The 18,005-nt window shown below is 39.4% G+C and overlaps 1 protein-coding gene across 6 annotated transcripts in view; it reads left to right on the forward strand.

Moving 5' to 3' along the window:
- LOC130550620 (uncharacterized) overlaps nt 1-17,484 on the forward strand; it is a 27,884-nt gene extending 10,400 nt beyond the window's left edge. The window contains exons 1-10 of one of the 6 annotated variants that reach the window (XM_057328120.1): nt 8,555-8,653; nt 8,738-8,757; nt 10,195-10,346; nt 10,475-10,640; nt 10,776-11,007; nt 11,086-11,229; nt 11,311-11,455; nt 11,571-16,183; nt 16,420-16,466; nt 16,604-17,484. In XM_057328120.1, the coding sequence (XP_057184103.1) occupies nt 10,235-10,346; nt 10,475-10,640; nt 10,776-11,007; nt 11,086-11,229; nt 11,311-11,455; nt 11,571-16,183; nt 16,420-16,466; nt 16,604-17,240 (6,096 nt within the window). In that variant the 5' untranslated portion in view covers nt 8,555-8,653; nt 8,738-8,757; nt 10,195-10,234 and the 3' untranslated portion in view covers nt 17,241-17,484. The other 5 variants (XM_057328118.1, XM_057328123.1, XM_057328122.1 and 2 more) reach the window with 5 other exon arrangements.
- Nucleotides 17,485-18,005: the final 521 nt, after the last annotated feature.

The raw sequence follows: 18,005 nt of genomic DNA on the forward strand, positions 1-18,005 counted from the left end.
ATAACATCAGCCATCATGGCCGTGTGATACATCAGAGCAGATTCTTTCCCTTACATGTTCTCACAATTTTCTATGGAGGATAAGAAATGACTTAATAAAGTGTATAGATAAAGTGCATGAATAAAGAAATGAATAAATACAGACAAATGCAGTGATGAAGGTAATAAACAGTTCATTTAGACGTGCAGCCATTCCTACCCAAAACTGCTCTGAGCAGGGTTTGAACCGATGATCAGTCTGAAACTGACACGAGTGTCTGACACACTAATGGCTGGAATACACTACAAGACTTTTACAATCTGAACAGATTTTTTTACTAACTAGACATCATACACTTGCAGACTCTTTGAAAGTTTCAGATATAAACACACTATAAAATGTGCAGACTGGCACAGACTTTCTGCAACAAGTCCAGACTGAAAATCTGAGCAAAAGTCTTGTAGTGTATTTTAGCCTTAAGGGGCCATTCAGACATAACGCATTTTTCCATTCCAATGCGCTACATTCCCATTGTTTTTCTATGTAAACACACGTTTGATGGACGTGCATGACCTTGTGTCTCGCCTCTTTTGAAGCACCTTGCACACGAGCGCCACGTCTTTAAGATGCCGTGTTAAAGGAGCGATGAATTAAGACATCAATTTTAACCCGTGCTTTTGTTATATAAGAGGTTATCGTATTTGTAATGTATTGGGTGACTGTTGTTTGGGGATGTTTCTTTAAGAGAGCTGAATGGGGGGAGGGAAGTAGGCGGTGTGTTTACCCGAAACTAGGGAGTTCAGTCGTTGGAACTGATGTAACCATATAACAGCCACATGTACTGTTGATGTGATGTTCAGTAAAGGTTCTTAAATGTTTGACTGTCTCCTCCCGTCATTGAAGAATCTTACAGTATTCAAGCGAACATCCTGTAAGTGTCAGAACTGAAAATGCCCTTGTTACTGAAATGACAACTGTTATTGACACCAGGCTCAGCGAACGGCAGGTTCTGGAATGCACCTATCATTGATAGGTTGAACACCGCCTCCACAGTAGAATATCAACGACTACTTCTCTAGCCCCGCCCACTGGTTCGCGCATGACAGTACTGAAGTAACACAAGTTGCACGGAACCAGATAGAGCGAGCAAGCAATAAACAAACATGCCGTTAAAGATCGCTAAATATTGTGCAGTCAGTGCCTGGTTGTAGAAGAACACAGTCGCTGCATAACCTTCCTTCGGATTCCAACATTAGTAATGCGTGGTTGAAGTTTATTTTTAAAGAGGTTCCAGCTTACGTGGGTAAAACATTACCGTGGATTCCTTTGTGAACAAGGCACAAGTCGACTGGATTTGCGGAGAGACTAAAATGAAAAAGCAGTGGTGTGCCGTCAATATTGGATCCGATAGGAATGGCGCAGCAATCTTATGTGAGTACAACATTTTTATACTATGCGTCACTATTGCTTTGTTAGAGATCGCTTGATATGTCCTGAGCCCTATTCGCATGGGATTAGTATTACCTGGGGACCTCTAGTCATTTGTAATAATTGCAGAGGTTGTCTGTGATCTTAATCCCGTGAGAATCGGCCATGTCTGTAATTTGTATAGTAAAAATTCCCCCACAAATGACCTACCATATTTTGAGGAACACAGAGGTCCTGTGATAATATTATTCCCGTGCGAATAGGGCAAATGTGTAACCTAACGTTACGTCTCTAACCAAATTCACAGAAGGCTCCAACTAAGTTTACTACGCAAACTGCTATCCAATCATGGCTCTCACTAAATCCTTGGTGTTTCGAGTCTGACGTCATCACGCAACCGTGTTTTTAGGCAATTTTGACAATCATGGGTAGTTTATATGGTTGGAGTAAGGTTAGGGTAAAGGTTTCGTAAGACTTAGGCTACGTTCAGACTGTCACCTCAAATCCGATTTTTGTGCATATGTGATTGAAATCTAATTGAAATGGTTGATTGTCCACACTGTGTATAGCAACTGTTCAGATTCGATTTGAGTGTCACGTGGTGCTCTCTCATTTTTTGCAGTATCTGATTTGGTTTCTATGGCAATGACAGGGAGCGTTGAACTTCATGAGTCGCTGTGCAGACCGACCGGTGTATGACATTGCAATACCGCGAGAGCGATTCCACAGCACACGGCTCGGTGTGTCGCTCTCGCAATATGGCGATGTCATGCGCTGATCAATCTGAGCAGCGCTGTGTGCAGTAGAGTCGAACACGGCTCATTTTTTAAAAAGTGTATGAAGCTGGTATGCGAGGCTTTGTTCAGTGCTCGCGTCTCCTCCAGCACACAGACAACAACATAGCAGCCTTAGGCCGTGTTCAGACCTGACTTCTTTTTCGAAGCTGCTAGCATCTGTTTTACATTATAATCCTATGGAGTAAACCGTGTTTTCAAAAAACGTCCTGAGCGCTTTTTTAAACGCCAGCGCCGGTGTCTTTTTCAGCAGCTCAGGGCGTCTTTTTAAGTTGAAAAACGTTCAACTTTTCTGTAAAAATGCCCTACGTCAAGCTCCTTTTCACAGCTAACCAATGACAAGCGAGTAGCGAGACCTGTCGTTTCCATAACAAAATGCGAGGAAGGTGATTGGTCGAGCAGGATCCTTCTCTAAAAAATAAGATGGCGGCCGAAGCGCTGCTTTGAACATATTTTTATATGAATTAAAGTTTATTTTTCACCTTTAATAACTTTCGATTGCATTTCTAGTGAGAAATTAGTACTGTAGTTTTAAAATATGTGGTTGGTTTTTGCAAAGACGGTCTCTGTTTATAATTACAACAGACTTCCGTTACTTTGCCTATATGAATCCTGTGTGCTGAGCTGCCTTCATGCACAAACGCTGCCAGCTTTTCTTTTTACTAAAAAAGCACTCTTGTCAACTTTTTCTTGTCAAAAAAGACGTCAAGTGTGTTCATGGCCTTATATCTGCAAAGACGTCTGACACGCTCAACGTGGCGTGAGAATGTAACGTAAGACAAAAGCTACTCAGATCAAACCAGCATGTCCAGTGCAAAAAGGCTTTGACTTTTTAATTCTACTTAACATTATTTTATTTATCTGTTATATTGAAGAGACCTTTTTGAAGAATGTTGGTTTACTTATGAGCACTTGAGCTTAAATGAGACTTAGGGTGTTTGTAATAGACGTAGGTTATGGTGTCGACCATGATTTGTTGCAATTTTGAGGTGTTCAGTCTTATTACGATTTAAGAAAATAAATGTAATTGCTCTCCTCACAAATCAACTGTTTCTAGTTTTTCACTGACGTGTCTCTTAAGTGTTGAGGACTAGTGCTTTGAGCCTACATTCAGTATGAGTAAAATACTCAAGTACTGTTAAAATCAGATACTCAAAGACTTTTACTCAAGTGGTTTTGGAATTGGTGACTTGTAACTTGTAGTGGAGTAATTTTCACTGCAAGGTATCTGTACTTTTACTTAAGTATGGTTTTCAGGTAATCTTTACACCTCTGCGGATTTCCAGAAATGCGATTTGAAAAGGATTTCAAACCACATATGAATGTAGCCTGAAACAGATTTGTAAAAATCGGATTTCATGTGATTTTTTTGCCGTTCACACTTGCTAAATATGATCGGATTCCAATCGGATATGCCAAAAATCGGATTTGAAGTGACAGTCTGAACGTAGCCTTAGTCAAAACCAACAAGCCACGCTCACGGATCTGACTCGAAACACCAAGGATTTAGTGAGAGCCATCCAATCATAGCAGTGGGCGTTTACTTCCAAGTCTTCAATGTGGCGACAGCAGCAGGACACACAGAGACGTTTCTGACATTTTTAAACAAATACGGAGCCAGAAAAATGATTTTATTTGAGAGAATATGACACATTTATGTAGATTAAAACAGCCCAACAGTATATTAAATTAACCAACCGTACACATTTAAAACACAACAATGCACCAGTCATATTAATTAACAACATCATATATCACATTAAAACACTGAAAATGTTCACACCGTTTTTGTGAATTACATACTTTTATTTGACTAAAGTTTTGAATGATTATTTAAAAATGTCAAGCTGTTACAGGCGCGCAATGAATCTAGGGATAGCCAAAGCTGTGAAGGATACATTCGTTCTATCTTTAAAAACCTGCGGAAATAAGGTCGCATTTTGGCGCAGAGACGCGTTCTGTCTGAATGGCCCCTAAGTGTCCTATACACCATGACGTCACACACACATCACTAGAGCACTGATGGGGAGAACATGAGCTTTTTTTATTATTTCTGTTTTATTTCTGTTGTTTCATTCATTTATTCACTCATTTACTGATTAAGTTGTTTGTTTATTGATACATTTATCTAAAACTTAAGTCATTTTCAGCACACTAGTAAATCCACTGTATGCAGTACGAAAAGTGTGCCTCGCTCTCAAGCGCTTTCTGCTGCCATGTTGCTTTTTCCATTGGTGCCGTTGCCATGGTGAATCGTAATATCGGAGCTCCATTCATCATGGCTTGTCGTAGTCGTGGTGCTTGCTCTTAACTCAAGGTAAGTCTACCCAGTGTTGATTTAACTAACTCAAATCAGCTGTCCTGAAACCAAAAACTCAAAGTTTCGCATCTCGGTGTAAATCAACTCATAGTTCACATTTTAGCTCCGTGTTGGTTGAACCTCCGTATTGAAACGGGCCCCTGAATGTTTACTTCTGTGATGCTTTCTCATTTTTTTGTAAAACTAACATACAATAAACAAGATATGAAATTACAAACTGCACATTAATAACGTTATATAACGCGTGCACTGCCATCTGCAAATGGTTGTACGTAGGCCTATGCGATAGGACTTTCTTGCATTATCATATATCGATCACAGTTTAACTTCCAAGAATCAATATTATGTTAACACATAATATGAATGCTTACAGACAGTAAATAAATTTACAGGCATTTCTTTCTCCAAGGCAAAGATTGTTCGCGTGGTGAACCGAAACTAATGAGATCTAAATCTCAACACTGGGCATGTACGGAATAACAAACGTCAATACTGGAAATGGCCACTAGGTGGCGACTTGAACACGCACTTAAGTGAAACTAAACGTTGTCAGTGTTGTCAGTGTCTCTTAGCAAATAATTCACAGCGCTCTGCGCTCATGGTTTTAAAAAATTACAGCGCGGGACGCGAGGGTCTCGATCACGCGCTTAAAATAATACAATTGGGATTAAAGGGATAGTTAATCCAAAAATCAACTTTGTGGTAGCTTGATGACGCTGTGAAGGAGCGTGAAATGAAGGGATCTGTTGTCTTCAACTCCACCGCTGATGGCCATCAATCAGACGGGAATGAGAAATCATGTTAGCAGATGAGGTAAAGTTTTATAAATGTTGCGTATAATTGTGGTCCATAAATAAGTGACTGCTCGAAACAAATTAGTGGCTTGCTAGACGCTAGACACGACTTCCGCATTTGTCCACGACACTGTTGTCATCCGGTTTCTACGTCAGTAAAGGCGCTAACAATGGGGAACGCGGATATGACGCCATTGACTGGCGACTGCACAGCCCCGTGTCACTGTTTAGAATGGCCATTTTCTCACGATTTACAAGTAGTTGGAAACATTTGAGATATTGTAAGTACTCAGCTAAACAAAATATATAACACTAGCCTAGTGGTTTTTGGATATTTTACTGCAAAATTGTTACAAACTGCACCTTTAAACATGTTTAGAGAACTTCGTCTTCGGAGCACAAATAGAGATATGACTTCAGAATTGACATGGCAAAACTTTGTGTTTTGACACAAAAGTCTGTACGTATGATCATTGGCACATCTTGTTCGCCCCATATAAATTTGGTGACAACGCCACCTAATGGTCAAAAGTTATAACCAATTTTCTTGTGTTCTAACTGCCTTTCCCTGTGTTTTTTAAACTTGGTTTTCAAAATGTGATAATCTGACATGTCAAAAATATCTCCTCAGTCTGCCATTGTGGGCGTTGCCCATTTGGAATTTTGTCGTAAAATGCAGTATTTTAGAAACGCAATGGCGAATCGCTACAAAACTTGGTATGGTTCACCAAGGTCATGTTCTTAGAGGACCTGTAAAGTTATAGGCCAGCGCCCCCTAGTGGTCAAGCGATATAACACAATTTATTAAATGCTCGTGAAATATGAGGAAATCGACCAAATGTTATTCGATTCACATTATTATATTTGTTCGCTCAAGCCGAGTTCATTGATATAAATGTTGTCATATTCCACCATACTTCCTGTCTGCCATCTAGAGACACCCCTAAATAAAAGTTAATAAAAGCTTTTTGATTGATCAAATGGTTGTCATATACAGCTTCCACAAAATCAAGGCGAGCACACCAAAGGGTCATGTGGCTGCAGCTTCGCGACACTCTACTGTATAGACACAAAACTTGGTATGCATCCTCACTTTTACATATCTAGGGTTGGGCCGATAGACGATGACATCGTCCATCCCCGATGGCTGACAGCCATCACGATGTTGGGCCGGCATTGTGATTCCCCTGCATGACGCAATTTTTGTCATCAGGAGCGTCCGCGGTCGTCCGCACATCCCGTTCACGTACAGCACATTCCCAAGACAAATGTTGACAGCCGAGTCCACAGTATGACATTCTGCGCATGTGTCGAGCTCGTCCATTCATGTTTATCAGCAGTTGAGTATGACTTGGAAGCTGCACGACATGTGTGTGCGCGAGACGGAGACGGATGTAGAAAGTGAATGCAAACAGTGAATCGTAGTAATGCGCTCATGTTGTGTGTGTGTAAACTTGTCAATGATGACCTGAACTGTGCGCGTCCGCAATGGCAGCGGGAAACATCAGTGCTGCGTGACCCGTGAAAATGTGTGTTGGTCGTGGTCTGGAGCACTGATATCATTGTTTTTAATGTTTTGGCAGATGGCAAACTGATATACCCCAATCCCCGCCTCGCCCCGCCCCCCGATGTCATCGTCCATTGCGATGTTTCACTGTAGGCATCGTCCGATGCCAATTTGGTAGACATCGCCTAACTCTATACATATCTGCTGTGCAGAAACTAATCTTCAGAAATGTCCACATGTATTTCCCTTTGTGCCCTTGGAAGGCTTGACCCCGTAATTGCTGCTTGCAGCTATATTTATGTTCGTCTTTGTTTGACTAGTTATGCATTATAGCAAAGCTAAAATAGCCATGTTGATTTGAGGAAGAAATAGCCCTACGATGACTCAAGGTCGTTTGAGCTGGACTGATATTTCTGATTGGCCGAAACATTTCTCGTCTTTTCTTCAGAAATACTAGTTAATTAATCCAAAACATTAAGAAATTATATCATACATGTATTTTATCATAGAGCTTAAATAACAGCAGGACTAAGTACTTTAGAAAACTTGTCATAGATTGAAAACACCTCCACAGAAAAAGGAAGCACTTAAAAAAAGCTGTGCATAGAAACTTCTCTTTCTCAGAATGACCTCTGTGTTAAACCATTTCCGCTCTTGCTTAAATCATCCAAAGTTTATGCACAAATGATGGACACTGCAAATAACCGAACTGAATTGTGTTTTTTGCTGAAGTATGAAACAAAAGTTTAAAGTTATACAATTCTAATTGATTTCAATAGAGCTTTTCACTGTTTGGCATTGTTGTGAATTAGCTGTACAGAAAACACTTTATATTGATAAAGTGATGTAATATGGTAAGAAAACAGTATATACATATATAATGAAAGCATTAAAACATTGACTCCTGTCTGTAGAAAAGGACTAAAAGTGGAAAAGTGAGAGAGTGAACTGATGTCATGATGTGATGGTGTTTGGACTGAAGAGGCTGTGCTGTTAACAGTACTAGGTAATTTCCTGTGCCTGTGCCGTTCAGCGTTTGAGGTCAAGCGATTTCCTTTTTGGTATGTCACTTGTCGTTCCTCAAACTGAAGTGAGAAACTTCACACAGTTCCCTGCAAAGACATCATGACAGACAGGTTTAACTGCCATTTCTCGTGATGGTGAGTACTACCAATGTGTGTTTAAAACAGGCTACGGCACCTTTAGAGTTTATAGATATTTCATTGTTTGGGTTCACTTACAGATTGTTTGATGTTTTCAGAGTAACACATGCTGTACGTAAAGTTAAAGTGAGGTCGATGTTCGTTCCCATGGTGTAGGCTACTGTATGTTCACTTTGTTTTACATTTTGCAGCTAAATTAATATAGACTATGAATTGTGAGTTTTCCCCGTCCGTTTTAACCAACAGCAGCAGACAGACATGTCATTCAGACGGAGTCATGTGATTATCAGATCATAACATTACACAAGTTACACTGAACGGATCAATTTTACTCATAACTTGTATTACCATAACATTTATGGTAAAGCTGGATTAAAAGTGTATTTTACTGTCTGTGTTTTCAAAAGGTATATTTGATTGTGGTTGCAAATACTTATTTTAGATACATCTCCGAAATACAGTCATACTCGATGCGTTTTAAATATATATTTATATACGTAAGGTCTTTAGACAGTAAAGCTAAGCTGTTATAACAGTAAAGGTGGTTTATTTTTTCTATAAAACTCTGTAGCTTTCATGGTTCTGCGGTCACATGGAAGAAAATAGAAGAATATGAATGTTTCGCCCTTGTCAATACCTTTGCTAAACACGCCTACACACAAGCAAAGGTGAAGTCTGTAAGCAATACAACACAAGAAACATCTGGACTACATGTGGTGTTTTTCATTCTAAATACTTCACTTTATTCACAGGAAAGAGACGTGTCAGTTTGGTAATGCTGCCTTTATTAATCTCTGAGCTGTTTTGTTATCTGTGGGTCACGGGTTTAATGGCTGAGCCTGATAAACTCAGTCAACATTTACAATGTGAGTAAAAAGGGTCAAAATAATGTCTATGGTTTAACAGTTTTTCTTTCCTGTCAAATGTAGTTGCTTTTCCGTTTGTTAGAGACAATTTAGAATGTCAGAAATATTTAGTGTTTTAAACTAGCTATGCCGAAAACTGTCTGTAAGTGATAAAAGGAAATGGTTGAAGGGGTTTCCATCTTCTGCAGATAACAGATGTCTTTACTGATCACCACAGACATGTGTTTTAACTGCATCACCGACAGACAGGGATGTGCATCTCCATACATACAAGTCAATCGATTAATCGTGAGTAATCGCATCCAGGATAAAAGTTTGTGTTTACATAATATATGTATGTGTGAGGTGCATATTCATTTTGTATTTATAAACACATATGCATACATGTATACATATTTAGGATTTACATGTATTATTATAAATGTTTATTCATTTTTAAATGTTATATTTTTCTTAAATATATGCATGTATGTGTATGTTTTTATGAATACAAAATAAACATGAACAGTACACAGACATATATTATGTAAACACAAACTTTTATTCTGTATGCAATTAATCGTGATTAATCGTTTGACAGCCCTACTATTAACGTTAACTAAACTATACAAATTTTCTGTTAGTTAAAATATAGGCCTAAATATGATTTAAAACCTTGCCTTAGCAATAGGAAAAGTAAGTTTGAATAATAATAACTAAATTACAGAATATCTCAACAATATCTAAATAATAACTAAACTAATCCTAAAACTGAAATAAAAATATATTAACCGTATATAGCGATACAAAAAAACAAGAATAAAATGCTGAAAAATGATAAAATAAAAAACTACAATTGACATGAAAACTAAAAATATAAAACCAGTGTGTAGGTTTAAGGAGGATCCATTACATATTTTCTATACAGAAATGCAATATAATATACATAACTATGTGTTCAGAGGTGTATAAAGACCTTAAATAATGAAGCGTTGTGTTTTTATTACTTTAGAATGAGCTATTTCTATCTACATACAGAGCGACCCCTTACATGTTGTTTCTACAGTAGCCCTAAATGGACAAACTGCTCTACAGAGCGCGTTTCATAAATACTTTATCTCCTTCGGCAAAGAAGCAAAAACGTGACGACATCTTATCCCATCTTAGCCCTCATACCTCCGTAATGCTTTGAAAGGGACAATTTCGCAACCTCGCCACAAGATGCCTCTAAATTTCACTGACTGGCTCTTTAATTATTATATAACTCTAACCCAACACTAATCTTGTTATTGTTATATTCATGTATTATATAAATATATCTAAAAGATTCATGAATGTGTGCTGTCTTTCCTGTTTTTACACAGTAGTTCACTCTCATTACAAGGTGACTATCATTTGTGAACAATGGAGAGAAGAAAGCAGGAGGAGATCGAGGTCTCCACATCACATCAGACAACAGGAACCCTAGCACTGAAGAACTTCACTATACCCAGAAAGAAACGGACCTCTGGACAAGGTTTTTACCAAATGCAAATCGACATTACCAAACATTTGTATAGTTATTAATATACATTACACTAATATTTGTATTGTTATTAGTATTTATGATATGATGTGTGCCATTTAACTTTTTTATTGGATCAGTTGTATTGGAACGGTGTCCAGAAGAGAGTCGAGATTACACTCTCATACAGTCAAAACTGAGAGATTCCAGGTTGGACACGAGAAAAGACCGTGCGAACACGTGGATCTGGAAAGATGTTCATTTAGTGCACAATGACGAGCTTCTTCAAAAGTTTTCAGAAAAAAGGTAGTTTCTTTAAAAAGTAGACCTGCAATAACTAATTCTAGGGTTATAGCTGTAATATCAATTAGCATTTATAAATGTGTTCACCTGTTCACCGTTTTATTCACCTGTGACTGCATGCCCTTTGGTCGATGACAGGGTAGAGATGCGTGCCAAGGGAAGACATGGGAGAGAAATGGAGGAAAGATTCTGTTTTTTGGTTGCATCAGATCAAGACATGCCACACATGTATCAGGATGGTCTGAAGGTTGGCAGCTCCGTCCAACACACCCTTGGAAAGCCAGCACATGGAGTATATTTGTTTAGACATGTTGATGTGGCATTGAAGTCAACAACCAGCACAAGTGCAACACATCTGTTGATTTTCAAGGTTTGTTCATAGTGTCTCACAGAATTCTGAGCTTTCTTATTGTCACATGTTGAAGACCGTTGTGCTTTTGTGCTACAGGTTCTTTATGGAAAGGTGAGAAAAATTGCACCGAACTTGACCTGGAAGAAAAGTCAGGATCCTGTAGTCAGCTTTGACTGTCACATGTCGAAAGATGCCCTGTCCCCTCGAGATACTCCTCTCCAGCAAGTCCTTGGCTCTTCTGTGAGTTGCTATCATTTCATAATGTTCTAGTCAGCTGAATCTGAACTTCAGATAGAGTTCTTACAAGCTGTGTATTCCCAGGTTTTTCTGTTTGACTTTAATGAAAACCAGGAGCTCAACGAAAGACCCCGGCAGTGTCTGCCGTACGCTGTTGTTTCATATGCTCCTGCCAGCAGTGTCATTCTGACCACATCACTGAACTTACCATTCTCACCTACAAGTCATGGTAAGATCAGCAGAAAACAAGTTCCTCTGTACAATTACTCAAACACAGTTCATACAGGTCATTGTATATAATATTGCCCATAATTCTAATTGTCTGCTTTATTTAACTCTTGGAGATGCAGCCGACCATTTTCAGGCGTGTACTGTGGCTCAGAGAAAAGGAAAAGGAGACACTGCCACCATCACTTATAAACATTTCGGCACAACTCAGAATCCAGGAGTCGACTATGTATATCAGAAGGCCGATGTGCAAAGCATTCCCATCAGCCACAACTCAATGCTAGATCACACTACTGTCTCCCAAAACCTGCTGCGAGAGGAAGCAAATCACAAACGAAACACTGCTGGCACGCGAGAAACATGGGACAAATGTGACACAACACCTCAAAGTCCAATAGATAAAGTTTCCACAATAGTATATTCCTCCCGCTCAGTGAGGGATCCTCGTCTGTCTAGACGAGAAGCAAACCAACAGAGCAATTTTTCAGCGGAAGAAACATTACGCACAGCCTCCAGAAACGAAGATGGCCCCCAAAACGAAGATGCAAATTCTGGATTTGTGACAGCTACATCAGAGTCCGGTCCAAAAGAGCCATCAAATGATGAGTGTTCCCTACAATGCTCACTCAACATATGTGTGCATACGCAAAAGCAAAAAGCAGAAACACTGCCATCAATAAAGCTTTTTAAAATGAAGTTCCAGAAATATGCAAAATATTTCAGGCTGAATGAGGAAGAGAGGCACAACAAAATCTGGTCACTAGAAAACATGTCACCAGAGCAAAAGCGAACATTATTAGACCGTATACAATTCTACGAGGTTTATTATCAGAAGTACAAAAAAGGGTTGCTTTATCAAAACGTCAACGGGGTAGAGACAGAGAAGACCTCCAGTTTATCTCTGAAACAGCCCCAAGAAAATCACATTACGCTGTCACAGTCTGATGTGAGTCAGACAATAAATAATAAAGCTAATAATTCATCCAAAACAACATGTTTTGTTGACAGCAGAAACACTGACAACACATACATGAATCAGAGCAAACATCAACATGATCCAGAACATTGTGCCGGGATATTACCAGAGAACAAGCAGGATCAGGAGTATGTGCAACATGTCAATGGTTGTCTGGTTTCAAAGCCATTTTTGGAAGTAGGATCATTGAATCTCAATCTCATGAATGAAAACGTTTATCTCAAGGAACATGCACCTTCAAGTTGTTCTTTTAGAGAGAAGAGCAATCAAAACATAAAACACCAAAGTGAACCCTCCACAGGTACAGGAGAGGACACTGGAAATGAATCTGGTCTGGTTGAATTGGTTGAAAGACCGGGTCATGAATCAGTCAATATGTTTGCAGACAACATTACAGCCATGGATATTGCAAGCTTTGTTGAAGGCCTTAGCTGTGGGATGTCAGAAAACGGTAATCCCAACTCTGCAATGGCAGAGAGGCGAGAACAGGATGGACAAAATTACAGGAGCTCTTTTTTCCCAAACTCAATATCACCAGAACTTAATGTGGCAACATTACAAGAAAACAGCAGTACTCACATTGGACTGTACCAAAGACTTCAACTTGATGAACTGGTTCCAAGCCAAAATGGCGTGCAGATTTTCTCTTCCAGAGCTTACCTTACACCTAGAGTTACACCTACAGACACCAAAGATCAGAGCAAAACAGAGCCCCGGGGCATGAGGTGCTGGAAAGATCCTCATCTCATAGTTACGTTAAAAGCCAACAATACACCTGCCCATACAGCAGGAACAATTGCTCTCTCCGAACGCTTTTCAAAACTCAAAAGCTGTCAAAAAAAAGCATCTGCCCTTGTGGAGGAATATAACGAAACAGGGTCCAGTAATGTTAAACTGATAAAACTACTAGCAAAGAGGTACAATATGACTAAATTACATGCCAAATGCAGGAGCTTGAATAAACCTCAGACCTCAGCTCTCGCTCTAGGTCGCTCTCTGAGGACAAAATATGTCAAGAAGAAGCATTTTTGGAAAGTAAAAAAATCGATTTGCTCAAATGTGGTGTCAACTGAGAGTTCCCATGAAGCAGCACATAGGACTACAACATCAGACAACCCATCACATACCTCTAAGATAGATCTCCCAGAAAGTACTGATCAGGAACCAGACCCCAATTTAAGAAAAATGTCCCACACATCTGATGCTGCCTGTGACGAACAACAGTTACACATCCAGGTTAATCAGGGGGCTAATGCAATTACAAATCTATTCCAAGACGTTTGTAGTCCAATCAATGACCTCATACCATTGCCTGGATTCAAGACCAGTTCTGAGACCAAAGAGGAAGAAACAAAACCTGTAGAACCACTTTTGTTAGATTCATTCTGTACTAACACGAACAAGCCAACAGATGATATTACTGTCAACCCAATTCCAGTAATAGTGAACAAAGTCGAGCAGGTTAAAGACACTGCAAATGAAAATAAGACCTCTTTAATCAAACATGATAGCAATGAAGACATAAGCCAAGACTATGCGTGTACATTTACAGAGGAAAAAAGTGTGTTACAGGAAGTGACATCACACATGACACCAGATCCATTATGTAGAGTGGAACTCAATTCAGAGAAATTGTCAGAAGATGTGAAAGCTTCTGAGAGCCTGAGTTCATTCAGTCAGCCGATGACACTCCTAACTCCAAAATCCAAAGTGATGTGTGATAGTGAAGTGGATTATATAGAAACTTGTGAAATAAATATCCCAAATAACAATCAGTCATCTACCAACGCAAAGAGTGGTGCTTGGGCTATTGATACAGAGACGAACAGCCAAATGGAAGTGTTGATAGAAGAGGGTCCATCAGATTTACAGCACTGCACTAAACAGGCTTGGAAATGTACTTCAAATAACATTCCAGATCTTACTGATGAAAATTCTTCTTTGAGTGGCCAATGTGAGATGGCTCCAGAACACCCAAACAGCATCAACACAAGTTTGCTTGATGTTAAAGTTTCAGATACCAAACATGCAAGCGCCGCCATGATAAATGAAAACTGTCATTTTTACAGACCAGAACAAAACCAAAACTATGATGTTGACTCTCCAGAAACACAGCTCATTTCTAAATTGAGAGATTATTTGACCAAATTTGAGTCCAGCGTCAAGAAACAAGAAGCAGCGAATGAAGGTCTGAGGGACAAACCGGTGGTGTGGATAACTCTTGACAGCACAGCTCATAAACAGCAGTTAGCTGATAAAGGCCAATACAGGAGCAGGCCTAACGATGAAGCTCAAACCGGGCATGATGTGTATTTACTAGTGCCTGCTGAATCCAAGAGAGGCAGATCTTCTCAAGCCAAACGAACCAGCAGGAATAAATCAAAGAGAGCAAGGTGGAGCTCGTGTCCTAGTGTGAGTCCTGACAGTACCAGCGCTCTTGACACGGTCAAAGAAACAAGTCCTCAACCCTCGGTGAACAACGGGACAGCAGCTCTCACAGAAATCTCCCTCAGTAATGAAGCCAAACCACAATTCATGCAAAGTAAAGAATCTACAAGTTCAATCATCTGCTCCCAAGACCCAGTGGACACGTGTGGGAACGGCGAACACAAGCCGCACACGAATCGAGAAATCGTTGATGACGGCGATGTCAGCAGTTCATTTGTCTCCAGTGACTTGAGTGTCAACGACATTTCGAACACTCTTAAAATGGCCGATCAAACAAGCTCTTTAGCTGAACTGGGATCTCTGCAATCTAAATGCAAGAACATGCTGCAGCAGTTCATCTTAAAATTCGAACGAGATCAGATCGTTTCATTCAATCAATCTTTTGTTTCAAGGAATCTCATCGTAGAGCAATATTTAGACCATCCGCCTGCACATGTAGATCTTAAGTACGAAGCGGTCAATTCTTACCTGGAGTTGCAGATGATGATGGAAGCATGGCAGTTTGTAGAAAATAAAATGAACTTTCTGAAAAACAAGCCTACATTTCGGAGTTTGCTTTGGTACGATCCTTCTCTTTACGGTGAACTGTATAAGGGGGAGGTTGGGTTTCAGCAGCAGTCGTCATTGTTTACCTCTTTCCAGAAGATGTTGGCACAGGAGGGCTACGCTAAACTGCAGGAGTACTACATGACACATGTTTCCAGAATATACCAGCAGTTACTCGTGAACCCTGATGCGTCTTACTACATGTATCTGAAAAGCAAGCGTGAGGTGTTCGAAATAGAAGCTGCTGTCAGGAATCCACACGATGTCAAATACTTCTTTTTGTCCGTACCGTTGACTGCTATGATCAATTTCGGAGACAGTTTGGAAAGTTTAGAAAATGTGCACAAAGTTATAATGACTTTTGTTGAAACACCATCAGATCAGTTGCCAGGGACATTTGATGTGGGCAAAGCAGAGCATCTATCCATCACGTGCAGATACCTGCAAGAAAAAGCCTTTTTTATAAGGTCGTGCAAAGAAACCCTTACCAAAGTGTCATGGTTTGGGACTGAGCACCTTCTTTATGATGCCTCTAAGATCCTCATATGGCAAGACGTGGGTCAAGGGGTGTCGAATGAAGTCCTCAAAATGTATAAGAATTCAAATCCTCAAATTATATTCGGGGTGACCGAGTCTGGTGTCACTCTTGTGAATAAAGTGCAGCAACCCCGTCTGTCTATGAACGGAGCAGAGAAGTCAGCGGAAAAACAAACGGATGCTTCCCAGAAACACGAACCCTCTCAATCCAACGTTCTACAGGTGACGTTTTCTTTGCTTTGTTTGAGTGCACAAAAAAATAAAACAATGGCAGCACTTAATTTTACAGTATGTAATACACTAGTAATTACACAGGTACAGAGCAAGTACATAGAACATACATGTAGAACAAGACTGTAAAAAAGTGCTGCTCTAATGGTTGCATTTGGTAAGAGAAAATGAAACTTGAAAAATGAAATCTTTCCTGTTGTTTTTATATCTTGTTTTCTTTCATCTAGACCGTAAATTCTGGAAGGGAGGCGGATTATTCAATGTGTAAAAGAAGGTGAGAGTTTTCTTCAGGATGTAATGTTAATATTTATTTCTCCAATGTTGTGGTATTTTGGCACACATTTACCAGTGTTACTTTGCTGTCTCGAAATCCTAAATTTGTTGTTTATAAATATTCTTCAACATCATCAGGGAAACTCATCCAGGCATAACACCACGTACCATGAATGATAATGGTGCCAACCCACTGTACCAAACTCCATCAGCCCACGCTGGAAACTCAACCCCATACAACACACCTCATCAAAACAACACTTCAGTGCATTGGGGAATGATGAACACCTGGAACGCACCTTCAACATCTCACGTACACTCTGAAATCAAGTCTTTTCTCACTAGAAGACGAGTAAGTTCATCACACGCTGACCAGAGGACCTCTTTATCAGACGTACGGAGAGTTCAGGCGGTCAGGGAGCAGAAGTGGCCTTTAATGTTGGCTCCCCAAACAACTTCACAAGCAGATTCGTTTGTTTCACGCCCACGATTCCGGAGTGTTAAACATCAACAAACTAGCACTGCATCTCATTGTCCTATGCCCTCAAAAGAACAAGCAAACCGCTTCTCTTTAGCCACGGCACAGCCGTTTAGTTTACCAAACTTCCCTCTGAATGCAAATTTTGTGGCACCTCATTCTCTCTCACGTTTCCCTGTACCCAACACGCTTCCAGCCATTAGCTACCCTTACTTTCTTCTGAACGGACAAACATACACCACTGACTCCACTGCAGCCATTCATCCTTATACTAGATACTATCCTAACACCGTTTAGAACTACCAGCTATGACATTAAGATGTACTTTTTGTAAATTAATTTTATTTATTGCTAAATTATTAAAACATGATGACAGATTTCATGTCCTGGGCTTTGCTAACTATAATCCCGTTTCATAAATCTTTGAAACAAATTACTGTATATTTTAAATATATTTTTTCATTTAATTTATATTACAATGTTTTCTTTTTTTTTTACAAAAAAAGTGTTCTGTTGCTTAATTCGAATATAAATAAAGAAATAATTATACACATTTGTAGCAGATTTTTCTTGGATGTACTGCTAATTACTTAGCTAGCACAAGGTTTATTGTATTGTTTATTTATTTTATGAGAAGTGAAAAAAACAAAACAACAAATTGCAAAACTAATAATAAAATTAAAAAACGAAAATTACAAATGTGTAAACGTTATATCAAAACTAAAAACAAAGTTCAATTCTATTCTATTCAATTTGATTTATATAGTGCTTTATACAATGTTGCATTGCACAGAAGAGCAAAACAAACAAACAAAAAGTGAGTATTATTAAAGTAACAAGTAGTGCAATCTTTGCTTTTGGTTGTTGATGGAGATTGCCTAGGCTGGAGCCAGGATGATCAGTCAAGTCCACAGGATCTCGGAGGAGGATGGCACGAGGTGGTCGTACTTGAGCCGGCATGTGGTTACCTCAGGACGGGCACCCTGAGGTAGGGGAGGAGGGCAGAGAGAGAATAATTTAAATACTTTTAATACTTTTAAACAAGAGATAATACTGGTATGC

Source organism: Triplophysa rosa, unplaced genomic scaffold, assembly GCF_024868665.1.
Source record: "Triplophysa rosa unplaced genomic scaffold, Trosa_1v2 scaffold373_ERROPOS61749, whole genome shotgun sequence".
NCBI classification, from domain to species: Eukaryota; Metazoa; Chordata; class Actinopteri; order Cypriniformes; family Nemacheilidae; genus Triplophysa; species Triplophysa rosa.